Source organism: Dermacentor variabilis, chromosome 1 (assembly GCF_050947875.1).
Source record: "Dermacentor variabilis isolate Ectoservices chromosome 1, ASM5094787v1, whole genome shotgun sequence".
Taxonomy (NCBI): Eukaryota; Metazoa; Arthropoda; class Arachnida; order Ixodida; family Ixodidae; genus Dermacentor; species Dermacentor variabilis.
In genome coordinates this window covers 117,237,111-117,251,539 of record NC_134568.1, presented here as the reverse complement: position 1 = coordinate 117,251,539, position 14,429 = coordinate 117,237,111, and the positions used below count along the sequence as shown (strand labels likewise).

At 42.6% G+C, this 14,429-nt stretch overlaps 1 protein-coding gene across 1 annotated transcript in view; it reads left to right on the top strand.

Annotated features, from left to right (window-relative positions):
* Positions 1 to 14,429, top strand: part of LOC142582292 (annexin A4-like) — a 41,721-nt gene that overhangs the window by 26,429 nt on the left and 863 nt on the right. The window contains exons 11-13 of the mRNA XM_075691862.1: positions 5,908 to 5,966; positions 9,307 to 9,429; positions 11,367 to 11,430. Coding sequence (XP_075547977.1) covers positions 5,908 to 5,966; positions 9,307 to 9,429; positions 11,367 to 11,423 — 239 coding nt within the window. The 3' untranslated portion in view covers positions 11,424 to 11,430. The remainder of the gene's footprint in view (positions 1 to 5,907; positions 5,967 to 9,306; positions 9,430 to 11,366; positions 11,431 to 14,429) is intronic.

Sequence of the window (14,429 nt, the reverse complement as noted above, 5' to 3'; positions counted from 1 at the left end):
TTATCTTACTATGCCACAGTTTCGCTAACGTTGCAGTTGAGAAAGAAGAGCGACAGACATACGTAAATTAAACTAAATTAAACCAGATATCGCCAAATACTCTTGTACATTTGTCTTTTTCGTTGTTGTATGCGCACATTAAAAGAAGGGCAACGAATATTGTAAGAGATTGTATTTTCGCGAGCTTTATACTCTGCGATTTCAATACATGCCGAAATTTTGGATTAATTCACCGAGAATAAATTTTGCGAGATGATCGTGCAGCAATATGAACCGCCTAAAGTGATAAGTTGATTATCTCGAGTGGATTGCGAGACTGAGTTTTCGCTCTGCTGGCGGACACCGTCAATAACTATATCATCGCGAAAATTAAGTGAATTGCAATGAACAGTGGAAGGAACACTTGAGGCGTTGCACATGCTTCGTCGGGCGTGATTCACATGTTTCTCCCTGCATAGAACCACAATGGCTTTACCGGGATGAGCACTGCCCGCCATGGTGGCTCAGTGGGTGTGGCGTTTAGCCCCGAAGCACAAGGTCGTGCGCTCGATTCGAAGCCGCGGTGGCCGAATTTTGATGAAGGCGAAATGCAAAAAAAAAAGAAAAGCTCGTTTACTGTGCATTAGGGGTACATTAAGGAACTCCGGGTGGTAGAAATTAATCGGGAGTCCTCCCCCACGGCGTGTTTTGGCACGTAAGACCTAAGACCCAAGAACATTTTTTCTTTTTTTGTGTAAATATGGTGATGAGTACTGAGGAAAAGGCCTATAGACGAAGGAACTGTAGCTTTAGCGACATGGTTTTTATGGGATCGACCCTCTAAAGGTCATGCGGCGACGTCGCACCGCCATACTGATTCAAATGGTGTGGAGCACGAAAACGCATCGTTAGCGCGCGTAAACCAGCAGCACCACCAGGCGAAGGTGGCCTTAACCTCACAGAAATAATCTCTCCACCCATATGAAAGGAAACAACGATTTTGTGCTCAAAACTGGTAATTATCTTCCTGCGTGTGCTTGTATAGAGGAAACTTTCTGTGAGCGGGTTGGCGTTCTTTAAAAAGAAGAAAAGAAACTTTGAGTGAGGTTCTTATACTTGCATGTTTCCAAAAGTCGCTGTTCCCTTTCATATTAGGCGTAAATTGGAGAAGCGCGCTTCCAGTAATGCGCGAGAAAGTACTCTCCGCCAGATATTGGCAAAGATACTTTCAAAATGTACCATAATGCAGATACAAGATGCTGAAACGCTAAGTATGTGAGACACTAATGCAGGATACTAGCGAATAAATTATACGCGATGTGGTACTCGCCATTTGTATCTTACGATACTTCGATTCTTTAGTAAATTCCTCATGATTGCTACACTGTAGAAGCTGCTGCAGGTTTACAATAGCTTACTTGCAAATTTATCTCCAGCCATGAACCTGACCTCCTTTCTATCAAATTTGTCTATTGCCGCGTAATTTGTTTTTTGAATATCCTAAAAATGTGCTACATTTGCCATTCCCAACATGGTGTTTAAAGGACTTGCATCAGATTAACGCAGGTATGCTCTAAACGTAGTACGCGGGCAATCTGCAGGTTATAGGCACTGAATAGGTGGGCACGTGTTCCAGGGACACAATGTTTATCTGCAACACAATGCGCTACCTACCTTTTGTTTGCAGGCGGCTGTAAACGACAGCAATTGTAGCTTGGCGTATTAAAAGCACCAACGAACCAGCTTGGTGTCCTGTGCCCCGTAGAAAAAATGCCGCCGCCGCCGCCACCGTCGTCGTCGTCGTCGTCATAATCATCATCATCATAATCATCATCATCATCATCATGCCCAGCATCATCATCATCATCATCATAACAACGACTAAGTTACTTTTGACGAATGTTCACAGCGTGCGCAACTTAAGGTGAACAATATTCAAGTTCGAAGAAGTAACCGCAGATTGTAACAACGCATAATGTCCCACCTAATATAGCATGCCGTCTATAACCAGTCGTGCTCAGCTCTTCTGAAGGGATTTCCAGAAAAAAAAAGTTCTTATGTTTCGAAAAACATTGAGTCACAGTGTATACAATCTGAAAGTGGGCCTCGAAGCTAATGAGTAAATATTACGTTATTGTTGCGGACAGCGGTAGAGGAAAGTGTGTTAAACCGCAAGTTCCAACTTGAGAAACAGTACACTGGATAGGCGCTATGTAGAGGAAGTCAGCCATGGAACTTTATAAAACAGCGAAAATAAAATCAAAGGAGTGAATGTCTATGATAATTCAAAACGTTAAGCTGAGCCTATGAAAAATATCTGATCCTGACACGTGGTGTTATAATGGAAAACTTCCCAATGACCACAATGCAGTAGTAGCGTGGGAACATAATCGAGAAACTGTTCAGCATGCTCTGTTAGCACGTTGAATTGTTCATCCAGCGGTAAATAAGGATGTGGTTACTCTTTCAAAGGCACTGGGTTTTAAAGATAATGGGGGAAAGGTGAATTAGCTGGGGATGGAGAATAATAAAATTCAGCTAGAGTCATATTACGCGCAAGATAGCTCCACGTTCCCTTGTACACCTCACGCTGCTCGCTGATTGTGATAGCATCCACGTCCGTCTGACTCATCCAGATCATTCCTGATGGTTGACTGCTAACCAATTTGGTGCCACAGTGTAGTGTAGCAACGCGTCTTTATGTCGCGTGACAACATGCCGACGCGCAGAGTGCGACAAAAGCGATCGTGTGTCCGCCTGAAGCAGAATAAGCAGACTAAAACATTGCTTTAGTGTTATCGGCCTGCTGCTCTTGCGGCTGCGGAAACCGTTGCTGGGCGTTATTGTGATTATTCAGTGGCGACTGTATCAGTGCTTGCAAAGTATGCTCGAAGTACTCAAAATATGCAGTGAAATGCATTGCTGTTTGACGCGGTATGTTTCTCCACTGGGCAAATTAAAGCATATATAAGAAACTGTTAGTAGACACATCGGTACATTTCACGACTCATATGCAGTTCGTAATTCTGGAAACTGCATTGTAAAAAGAAAAAGCAAGAATAGTGTGGTAATTAGTTTCACTAGCAATTTCCGCTCATTACTTTTCCCTTCCCCTTACAGAAAAATATTGCATAGTTTGCTCTCTGATAGGCGTAACTTTTTCTTCGACGGTAGCTTTCACGGAGTAAGAAAAAGGTTGAATTGTGGGGTGTGGTTGTAAAAGATCAAGTACAGACAAGCACGCTAGATGTAACATATGAGATGTGACAAGAAACCCGGCGACCAGACACCTGACACTACACGACACATCCAACCGCGAACTCTACCGGTATGTGTATACACGCATACAGCCATGTTGTGAGTGGCGTCACTCACTTCTCGAAGAGCAGCTTTAGGTTTTTCAAAAATTAAGACCAGTTGGCCCGCGCATATGGGAGTTATATGCCTATACTTATGTCACGTTACGCGGCTCGTGAAGCTGCACACAAATGTTAATCGATTATAGTAGAGACGAACAAATCTATTTTAGGTCACGGTACTGAAGAGACATTTCCACTTTACGATATAGAAACAAATCTTGTTAAGATCAAGAACAACTCTCTTTTTAGCATAAACATTAAAAAAATCATTTCTTTTACTCAACCAATGTGTTTTTACCCTTTGAAAGTAATTTTTGTTTTTCTTTTCTGACAATGATGTTGCGGAGCAGTGTGGATCGAAGTACAAAGCCTCTAAAAGAAAGGATAGGCCTGAGCAATGGCGGACTTCAAGTCTGCAGTTGTAACATTCCTGTAACCACAATAATTTAAGATGAACCTAGTGATCATTTCTTAATTTTAGGACAAGCACCGCACAACACCCAATTTTCTGAATCATGTTTGGTTACTATATATATGAATGGGCATATAATGGTAGTCATGTAAAAAAAGATTGAACTGCGGTATTATTTTAGCCTCAGTGACTGTGCATCTGTGGATATTGTGATAGTTTTATGTTGTAAAAAATTACGCGATTCTTCGTATGATGTATAGAAAATACCGATATCGATACAAGTCTTGCCAAATGTATCATGGTACAGATACAAGATACCCATACAGTATCTTACGATAGTATCTAAGACGCATCTTCGATACTGCGCAGCCCTGCTCTCCGCACAGGCTAGGTCATAAACGCCAAGATCACGAAGTTTGTGCGAGCCAGCTGATATTCCCGTTTTCTTTTTTATACTAGTTTGTTTATGTAACTGTAATATCAGAGTTGTATTTTAATTTGAAATAAAAGAGATCATTTGCACTAGGTACCACGCGCTTGCTCCTACTATGGTGAACTTGATGAAGATGAGTACACTCGTATGACAAATTGCAATGTCTAATTTAATAATTTACAAAAATTCACTGATAACTATTTGTTTTAGGACAATTTTAGCAAATGCATAACGGAGGGGAGTAAGCGTTACCTCTGAGCCGACTCCGCTCTCTGCATTAGGAGCGTTTATTATTTTGCACTCTTTTCTACTACAAGTATACGTCTTACATACTAGCCCCTCCCCCAGCAAAAAAGGAGAAAAAAAGAAAAAGCATTACTTGCGTAACTAAGGTCATGTCTACTCAGCAGAAAACCTAGGTCTAGTCCCCATATCGCGACATCTTCCCCAAAGCTTACGGTATTGACGTCGCCGTGTGCAGCTTTTCAGAAGCCCTCTGAACACTTCGGGACCAAACTAACTGAAGTACCAGAGCATTTCATTTGGGGGCGGATACCTCCAGTGTGGTGCCCTACTGGCCTGCTTCAATTTTGAATGATTGCAGTATGTACTTTAAGGCGAATAAATAAGTCAATTAGTGGATATTTGTTGGCTACCGATGTGAAGAAAGCACTCTTAGTGCCCCAAGTATAATGTCACTCTTTAGTAATTAACTTGAAGGGGCGATAATGCGGTGCATGTAAAATGCGATCTTGCTTAAAAATAATTTTTTATTGAGAGAGGGAGACGGCGCTATTGATATTTTGAGACAAGACAAATTCTGAGACCTCATATTCGTGATATATGTTGCAGACTCCAGGAGAAAAATAACAGATTGTGCCTCAGGATATATATATATATATATATACATATACCAGTTAATTTGCTAACAAAACGTCGTTTCATGCACTGAAGTACACAAGTAACTGGAACGCCAATGCATTTCTCCGCAAAATTCGGGAATTTATATCTCGAAACTGGTGTCGTCCTGAGAATTCGTTCCAAGTGAATCCGCTTTGCGAAGTCCAGTGCTGGAATTTGTAAATTGCAATATGGGTCATAAGATAGTTAGATAAAAGTTAATTAGTGAATTCTTGTTAATTAGTCGATTTTGCATTTCAAATTTTTGTGCAAGTAGTATCCGTCGGTTCGAGTAGACCGGCTCATAAATTAGAATTGAGCTATCTGCCACAGGCAACCTTTAAAAATTTTGAAAGTGTTCGCTGAAACACCCTGTACATAACAGAATGTCCAGCTACATCTGTGGTGGTTGTTTTTGATTCAGTGGAAATCTTGTGTCGGGGGTGGCATTTGTATAATCGACCTGGTCCACTACAAGACAAACTCCTTCAAATACTCCTGTCCTGCTTGAGCCGAACCAACCCTACTTTTAAAAAAAAAGAACTCATCTCATTACCCCATCTCTGTCCTCATTTTTTTATTTTACTTAATCTTTAAAAGTGAGATTCAATATCAAGCTTCTTGCTGGTGGGTGTCTCACAAGGCCCTGATGCTACTTTGAAATCACGCACGGTTCCAGAGAAAAAATAAGAATGATAGAAACAAAGAAACGTTAATTTTGAGCTTTTATTGGCGGTCCACTTTTATTATTGTGATGAAGCGCCATTATTGGCTGAAGAACACTTTCTAAGCGCATTTTCTGCTCTCCTTTTCTTGCCGTGCAGTAAAGTGCGTCTACAACATCCCGTTTTACTTCGCCGAGAAGCTGTACAAGAGCATGAAGGCAAGTCATTCATCCGTGTCCGACCCAAAGCGTTTCTCTTCGTTTCTGTTGCATGCGGGGCAACTTATCTTCACAGATGTCTTCACGATCAAGTCTAGTGCTTGGAGCGTGTGATCACTACGTCTGCACGCATAATCCAGTGGCGCGGAGATAAATGTGCGAAGCAACACGCACACCTGGGACTGAATTAACAAAGCTTTTCGTTCATAAGGGATCATTAGCCGGCTGCTCTCCCTCCAACGTGCTCTCCGTGCATGCTCTCCCTCCAACACACACGCACACGCACACGCACACACACACACACGCACGCACGCACGCACGCACGCACGCACGCACGCACGCACGCACGCACGCACGCACGCACGCACGCACGCACGCACGCACGCACGCACGCACGCACGCACGCACACACACACACACACACACACACACACACACACTTGAAAACAAAAAAGCTTTGTGAATACGGTCTCATTTCGTTTGGCAGGGCTGATGTTAAACGAAACAGAGAGGGTCAAGATGTTCGTGTCGTAGCGCCGGACGACTTTATTCTGTCCTCTGTCAAGCTTTTACCGTCGTGTCCTTCACCCGGTGTACTATCACGCCGTCCCTTATGTCTGACTGTTGAATTCATGCCGGTTTCAACATCTATGCAAGGCGATGTTCAATATGTGCAGCACGAGCAAGACTGACGCATTTGTGACCAGGACTTGTATTCACAAAAAAGCTCTTTCGATAGAGTATTCCCTGGGAGAAACCTTCAGCCAATCCTGATGCTGGGTAACTTACCATTTACTGATGATGATGATCATATCGCTGATGTTGAACAAAGAACACTTAGAAACGAAGAGCTTTTTTGAATTTGACTCCAGGTGTGTCACAGGTGTGTCACAACTCTGATCAAGTGTGTCACCTTTTATTTTTGTTCATGGGACAGTGGCGCTGTGTGCACCTGCAGTGTTCCTCTCGTATATATCGAAAGCTTTCTTGCTAGAATACAACTGGCCGAACATTAGCAGTGGGCAAACAATTCGTAAGTCATTCAAAATACCTACAGATATTTGACGAGAGCACTGCGTGGCGTCTTCGTTATCGTGTAATGCAATAAATTACATTGGGCTTCATATTATATAAGAACATTTACTAGTTGCGAAAGTTTCTTATATGAATAAGAAGAAAAAGCCCGCGGGGCGTTGTCATGATTTCAGCCCTGCGCGGTTCAACTTTCCTGCGCTGAGGAATTATATAGACAGTACAAAACGTGCAAGAGTGAGGTTGAAGGTCAATATGCAGAAGAAAAAGATAATGTTCAGTAGCCTGGCAAGGGAATAAGAATTGAGGATCGCCAGCCAGCCTCTAGAGTCTGTACAGGAGTACGTTTATCTAGACCAATTACTCACTGGGGACCCTGATCATGAGAAGGAAATTTACAGAAGAATAAAAATAGGTTGGAGCGCATATGGCAGGCATTGCCAAATCCTGACTGGGAGCTTACCACTGTTGTTGAAAATAAAAGTGTACTATCATTGCATTCCACCGGTGCTAACATATGGGGCAGAAACTTGAAGGTTAAAAAAGAAGCTCGAGAACAAGTTAAGGATCTCGCAAAGAGCGATGGAACGACATATGTTAGGCGTAACTTTAAGAGGCAGGAAGAAAGCGGTGTGGATATGAGAGCAAACGGGGATAGCCGACATTCTAGTTGACATTAAGAGAAAAAGTGCAGCTGGACAGGTCATATATTGCGTAGGGTAGATAACTGGTGGACCATTAGAGTTACAGAATGGGTGCCAAGATAAGGGAAGCGCAGTCGAGGAAGGCAGAAAACTGTGGGGGGATGAAATGAGGAAATTTGCAGGCGCAAGTTGGAATGAGCTAGCGCAAGACAGGGGTAATTGGAGATCGCAAGGAGAGGCCTTCCTCCTGGGGGGAGGGGCTGTGGGCATAAAGATAGGCTGCTGCTGCTGCTGCCGATGATGATAAAAGGCGCTGGCCGGGATGGACCACATTGCGCCCGCTTTTGAGTAATCCTAGCAAGTTAAGGAGTCCAGTGGAACTCATTATTCACCAACAAATATTTCAAAACATTTTTATTTTTATTTTCTTCTTCGAAGTGCGAACGTTTGAGGACATTGTCTAGCTAGAGTTACCCCTACTTCACCGTGTTGGATATCTGGGCTTCTAGACCTTTTTCTGGGCCGATCCCAAAGATAGTGCAGTCTAAAAATGTGAACCGATCCTGAAGATTGTGCGTGTGAATAATTTAAACAATGCGACGCTATTCTCACTCGCCTCACGCGAGGGGTTACGAGATAAAGTGCCGTGTGCAGTGGCTCCACCCAATTCTCATCCCCAGCTCGCTCAGGAAGACGTTGTCTTTGATCCACTTCAACTAGAGCTTTAATCGCCTTACAATTTATTTAACAGGCGGACAGTTTAGGAACAACAAACAGTGATCATTACAAGGAGATGTAGTTTAACCATAGCTCGGACGAAGTGCGTTGCGGAAAGATAGGTCACCCCTTAGACTGTTTGGGTCCATGATAGTTCATATAGGGTCTATTCATAAGCCAACCCCCACCTTGGGCCTGTCGTATTGCAGCATAGCAAGTAATGATGCACTGCACATCTCGCTTGACTACTGGCTTTCCACATTATTTAGTTCTCCGGCTTCTAATCATTAAAACGCTACTGCTTGCGTAAGCCTTCTGCAAATGGGAAATAATAATCTTTATTTTAAGCACCATTTACTGAGCATCACGTATTTGCTAACATTTGTGGCGTAAGGTCCTTTCATAAAAAAAAAGATATTTCGTTTACTAAAGAATAAAACGAGCTGCCGTTATAACCCTCAATGATGAATAGCTGTACGCCAGTCCTGCACGACCTTCAAAACTAATGTCACTTAAGGTAGCGCGATAACTCAAACTGAAGGAACTATTAAAAGAAACCTATACAACCACCGAATCCTAGAGAAGGTTATGAAAATTGAAGCGCCTCATTTACCTATCATTAATTTTATCTTTTTTTATTGATATTTGTGACAGAGTAAAGGTTATGAATGAATGTGGAAGGCAACGTGCCACCATCTGGATCCCAACTCACAACTTGCGCCTGATGTGGGCGGTACTCTTTTACCCATCCACCGACGGCAACAGTGGCCGTCTCCCCGTCAACATTTATTTGGACTTGTCTGCAGATGCGTTTGCCACTTAGTCGTGAGAGTATTATCTACAGTGCTATAGCCAACGAACGCATCGCGATAGGTACCTAGCTATACTGTCATCAATAAGATGTATTTGTCACAAAGTAAGGTGCGCGCCTCTCGTCGGCCTTGCAGGGTGCTGGAACTAAGGACAAGACCCTCATTAGAATAGTCGTGTCCCGCTGTGAAGTGGACATGGTCCAAATTAAGGAGGAGTTCATGAGGAACTACAAGACTTCGCTGGAAGGTTTCATACAGGTACGAGCGCTGTGCAAGGCAGCGCTGCCAACTACAGCTCAATGACGTCAACTCAATGCACGTCATCTGTGCAGTACAATCGAGGAGGGGTCAGTGCCTTCGCCGGAAGAATCGTCTTGCCTTCTGCCGTGGTTATTCTGGTGTTTAGAACGTGTCTCGTCTTCCTACGTCTGAAAGAACTGCTCAATTTTTTTCTACAGTGCCCAGAATGGCCCTCATAAAGTTACAGAACACTACGCTTTGTTCCCGCGACATATTGCCATGTTACAGGCGGCATCCACCCCCCCCCCCTTTTTTCTTTCTTAAGGGAACTCAGAAAGAAGCAAAACAGCTTTTTATGGAATCATCTGAAAGCGTTGCACAAGAAAATAGCTAGTACCTGCAAATTCAAATGTTCATACGGCGTAGTTCAGTTATCATTAGATGTGTTGACACGGCTAAAAACTGTTCCCTTCAGCTGTCCTGTCACGATTGCGTATCTAAATAAATAAATAAACAAATAAATAAATAAATAAATAAATAAATAAATAAATAAATAAATAAATAAATAAATAAAACGTGTTGGCAGTGCTACTGGAGACTGATGCGTAAGAGTGATAGACTAATGGCAAGGTTTCCTGGTTTTAACAGCTTTGCTCAAACATATATACTCCAAATATGACAGTGTAACTGCATTAAGGGATATTCGCTGTAAAGAACGCAATGAACTTAAAAGGTATGCTTAGAAATCGACTTATGAACTTAAGAATTATTTTACGTGCCAAAGCGACAATCCAATTATGAGGCGCGCTGTATTGGGGTACTCCGCATTGATTTTTGCCTTCTGGGGATCCTCAACGTGCACTTAACTCCAAGTGCGCGAGTGTCCTTGCATTGCGCCTCCGTCGAAATGCAGCCGGGCTCAAGCTCGAGACCTCGAGCTCTGCAGCGCAGTGCCATAGTCGTGCCATTTTTCACGTCATGCCATTTTAGTCAAGCCATTTGCGTGCCATAGGCGTAGAAATTACGAGTGCTGTTTCTATAGTGAATTGTAAGAATTACAGTGACCGCGAACAATCGCATATTCTGGACCGGTTCAAACACGAAGGAAAAGCTTGCCTTCCAATATACAGTGAAAAAGTAAAGCTGATGTATTTTTTTTACCTCCCCACGCCACCTAACAATTTCGATAGATGAGTGTGAAGAGCCGTAATTGTAACCAACTTGTCACCGAAAGTCATCTTCAGTTCAGAATTGCCGCGCCAACAACTGCGGATTTCAATGGCTTCCTTCCACGCTGCAGTTCGGTGATTTCGGCGGAGGAAGCTGAATAATCCGCTGTGCATCCGTTTCGCGCAATCTTCTTTCAGTCGCGAATTCCCAAGTGTAACGTGCTTGCTAAATATCTTGGTGTATTTTCAAACGCTGCCAAGGAACTTTTTAGACAAAAAAAAAAAAAAAAAGGACGGATAGGCGGAAGCACATCTAACAAATTATTTTATTCGATGATGTTAGCGGTTAGGATACGAAATGAGGGAGATACAAGAGCATGGGTGGTCATTACACGCAAGCAAACTAGCCAATATGAAGAATGCTATGTATATAAAAGAGAGAGAAAAAAAAAGCTAAGCAACCGGCCGTATACGGAATAAACGTGGCCACCGTTTGCCTATTGAGTCATCTTGTTCGCACGTGGTGACTATGAGCTAAATGAGACTTCAATACACGAGGCGCCCCTTGGCTACATGTATTCCGGATGCGCTCTGTGGTGAAGTGTTTTTACTTTTCTGTGTTCTTTTTTCTCATGATAACTTTACATTTAACGTCGCATCATCGAATAGTATTAGTAATTATAAAAGCACTACCGCTTGCCCGTCTCCCTCCTTGTTGCTTTAGAGTACACGAATTATGTTTCAGCTAGCCGGTATATTCATTCGTTTTTGCTATTTGGACCCCAGAGTGACACCTCGGGCGACTACCGGAAAGCTCTCCTTGCCCTCGTCACCGGAAACTGATCTCTGAGTAAGTAGTAACCGTGTCATATACACTGATATGACGTCGTAGTGGGACTTACATCTATATACTAGAATTTGCCTTGAACGTGCAATGACTGGCCCGTCGTTACATAATGTGACGTCAGAAAGCTCATACCACCCACGTTTCCGTTGTTGTTGTTGTCGCTTATTTTAGTTCAAGTACATTAAAAAAGAAAGATCGCCTGTGATAAATCGCGCAATTCGGTCTGTTCAGGTGGATTACCCCAAGAGGTGCATATTATTCGTGTGAGAAATCACAATGCCGGAGTGGCTAATTGAAATATTCACTAAGTAATTTTCTTAATTAGTCACATTAGGGTCCGCGCTCCGATTGAGAAATTGAAGCCGAGCTGTGACGAAGCCAAGTCTGCTCAGGGGAAATTGTTAAAATAGGGCCATTTTAGAGACAGACGCCTCCCGAAATTCCACTGGAATACGCACCGGCGTTCCTCTTAAGATCATCCTGAGCTGCTTTAGGCACGCTTTTGCTAAACCAGCTGTTTTGGGAACCAGCTGTTCACTGGAAAGTCGATGCATCCCGCGGCACGCTTTAAGGTCGGATATATCGAAAGTGGGGCAAGTCGTGCTTGGGATTTATGCTAAGCACACGTGACTTCACTATGGTGCTCGGCTTCATTTTTGCGTCCGGAACGTGTGCCCTAGAGTCATTACATAAAGAAGCTTTTTTAGTGATTCTTCTTTAACGAGCAACCTGGACATTGTGGTTTGTCGCGAAAGCAGCGTCCGCCTCTTCAGGTAATCCACCTGAAGCGTGCTATGTACAGTATATGCTCCACGTGATTTAAAAAAAAATATTAAATAAAATTCATAATTTAAAACATTAAAATTTTCGAGGTGAGAAAGAGCAGCAAGTAGTTGTTCATGCGCGCGGCTCACACACGCAATTACTCTGTTGTCACTAATGGTATTGTATACGACTCGTCGTGCAAATATTCCGGTGCTTAATTGCGAACTGTGAACCAAATGCATGATGAAAAAAAAAAGAATAATTTGTTTTAATCAGCTTCGCATTCGGCAAACATTTCGGGCCCGCTGCACACGCTTGTTTACTATATTTAGGGATTTTAGGTGCCTGAAAACAGAAAAAAGGAATGCCTCAACTCGGTCGCTTCATAATAAATTTACATTTAGGGGTGTTCGATAGGGAAATGATTGCATCGAATCGAATAATAATATCTGAAAAAAAAAACACGAACTCCGAATATTGAATCTTATACCAAATACTTCTCATTTCTAAATGAAGAGAAATATGAAGGTTCTGTAGAGTTTGACACCAAAAGGCTTACTTACGTTATATGATACATTTAATGCGGTTATCACCTTGAGTTCAGCTCAAATAAAAAGCTTGAAAACGAGAAAGTTTACGTCTGTGCCATTTCACGCCTATCGCCGCAACGGAAGTTCTTTTTAGGTGATGGCGGTCCCCTTATTTGCTTGGTATACATGCGAACACGTCGCGCTGAAACCAAGTGGTTAAGGCTCACTTCAACGACCGACACCTAACACAGCAGTGAACAAACAGAATGTCCTCAGGTCTACGAGGGCATTTAACAGTCTGTGACTGTTAGACGGTGAATAGCCTTTCGTCGCCTATATTGCATCATGTATTTACTTGTTCCCTATCCGTTACTATATATAACGCAAAAGATACTCGTTAAGAAGAAGTAGGCTAAGCCGAATTTTCGGACATAAGGAGCATTGTGCGACTATATGGTAATGGAGAGGGGGGAGGTTAATCCGCTTAACACGAACCGCGAATTCGGTTAAGCCGAACTTCTGTGGCCGCCACTGCCGCGAGCTGCTCGGCTCAACCAGAGGTCCTGATCGGTTGACTAGGAGGAGGCCACTTTTCTAGCTACACCGTGAGCAAATAGTTTATTTGTGGGCATAAAAGCTGGCCTCGACGATGACATGGGAACCTGCAGGGCCAGCACCACGGAAACAATATAACTGAGAAAGTATTCGAGATGCCTGTGTTATCTGATAATTACTGCGCAGAAGTCGTAAGAGTCAGCGGTGTTCACATATGTTGCTCAGCTGATAACTGTGCCTTACGTACTTCAGCGTATTTTATCGAGCAACACAACACCAATGAAAGCAGGTGCACAGACTTGCACAGCGCCAGAAAGATAAACTTAACACGATTGCTTAAAAGCGCGAAAAGCAATCACTTGTGTCATGCAAATTAATGTCCCCTTTCTTGTTTACCTTTTGGTTCTAACGATGTACCCACCGTGGTTGCTTAGTGGCTTTGGGGTCATTCCGCGCGAAATCAAACAGCGTTTTTTCGACCTTCACAGACAAAGTTGAAACATTTCCACGTTTGTTGACGTTCAAAACTCCTTCTCCCCGTTTATATTTCTCCCCAAAATTTTGTTGCATTTTGGAGAAAATTTACCGTTCTTGCCCAGCTGAACCAGAAGGCACCAATCAGCATTTTTCCCAAGACACATTGCATGATCCAGTCGTTCAAAAGACGTGTATGACAATACATTGAGATGTTGTCACATCTAAAAATAACCACTATTTGAAATATTTGAATACTTGGAGTGTTCCTGGCACCGGCAAAAGCCAGTAATATTGTAAAGTTTGAATTTCTTTCTCAGAACACAGGAAAACCCAGAACGTACAAAATAGGTATAGAGTGGTAACCCGATTAGCACAGTACAGCCAAAAATTATTTGAATTCTTGAAGGTTCTGCAGATCTCGTGAAGAAAGAAGTGTAATATTCCAACTTTTTGCAAATAGCTTCGTGCTCGAGGTGAAAAACGTTACTTTTGTGGTCGGCATAAAATACTCGTGATGCATCATTAGATGGCTTTACATGTCTCCTATGCATGTGAGAAGTTATGAAAGGGTATTATGTTTTTTTTAACGCGAAACATATTTTTTTTTAAATGTTCGTACGTGGATCCCGCAGACAGCATAAATATATAATGTGTTGCCGTCTAGCAAAATATATT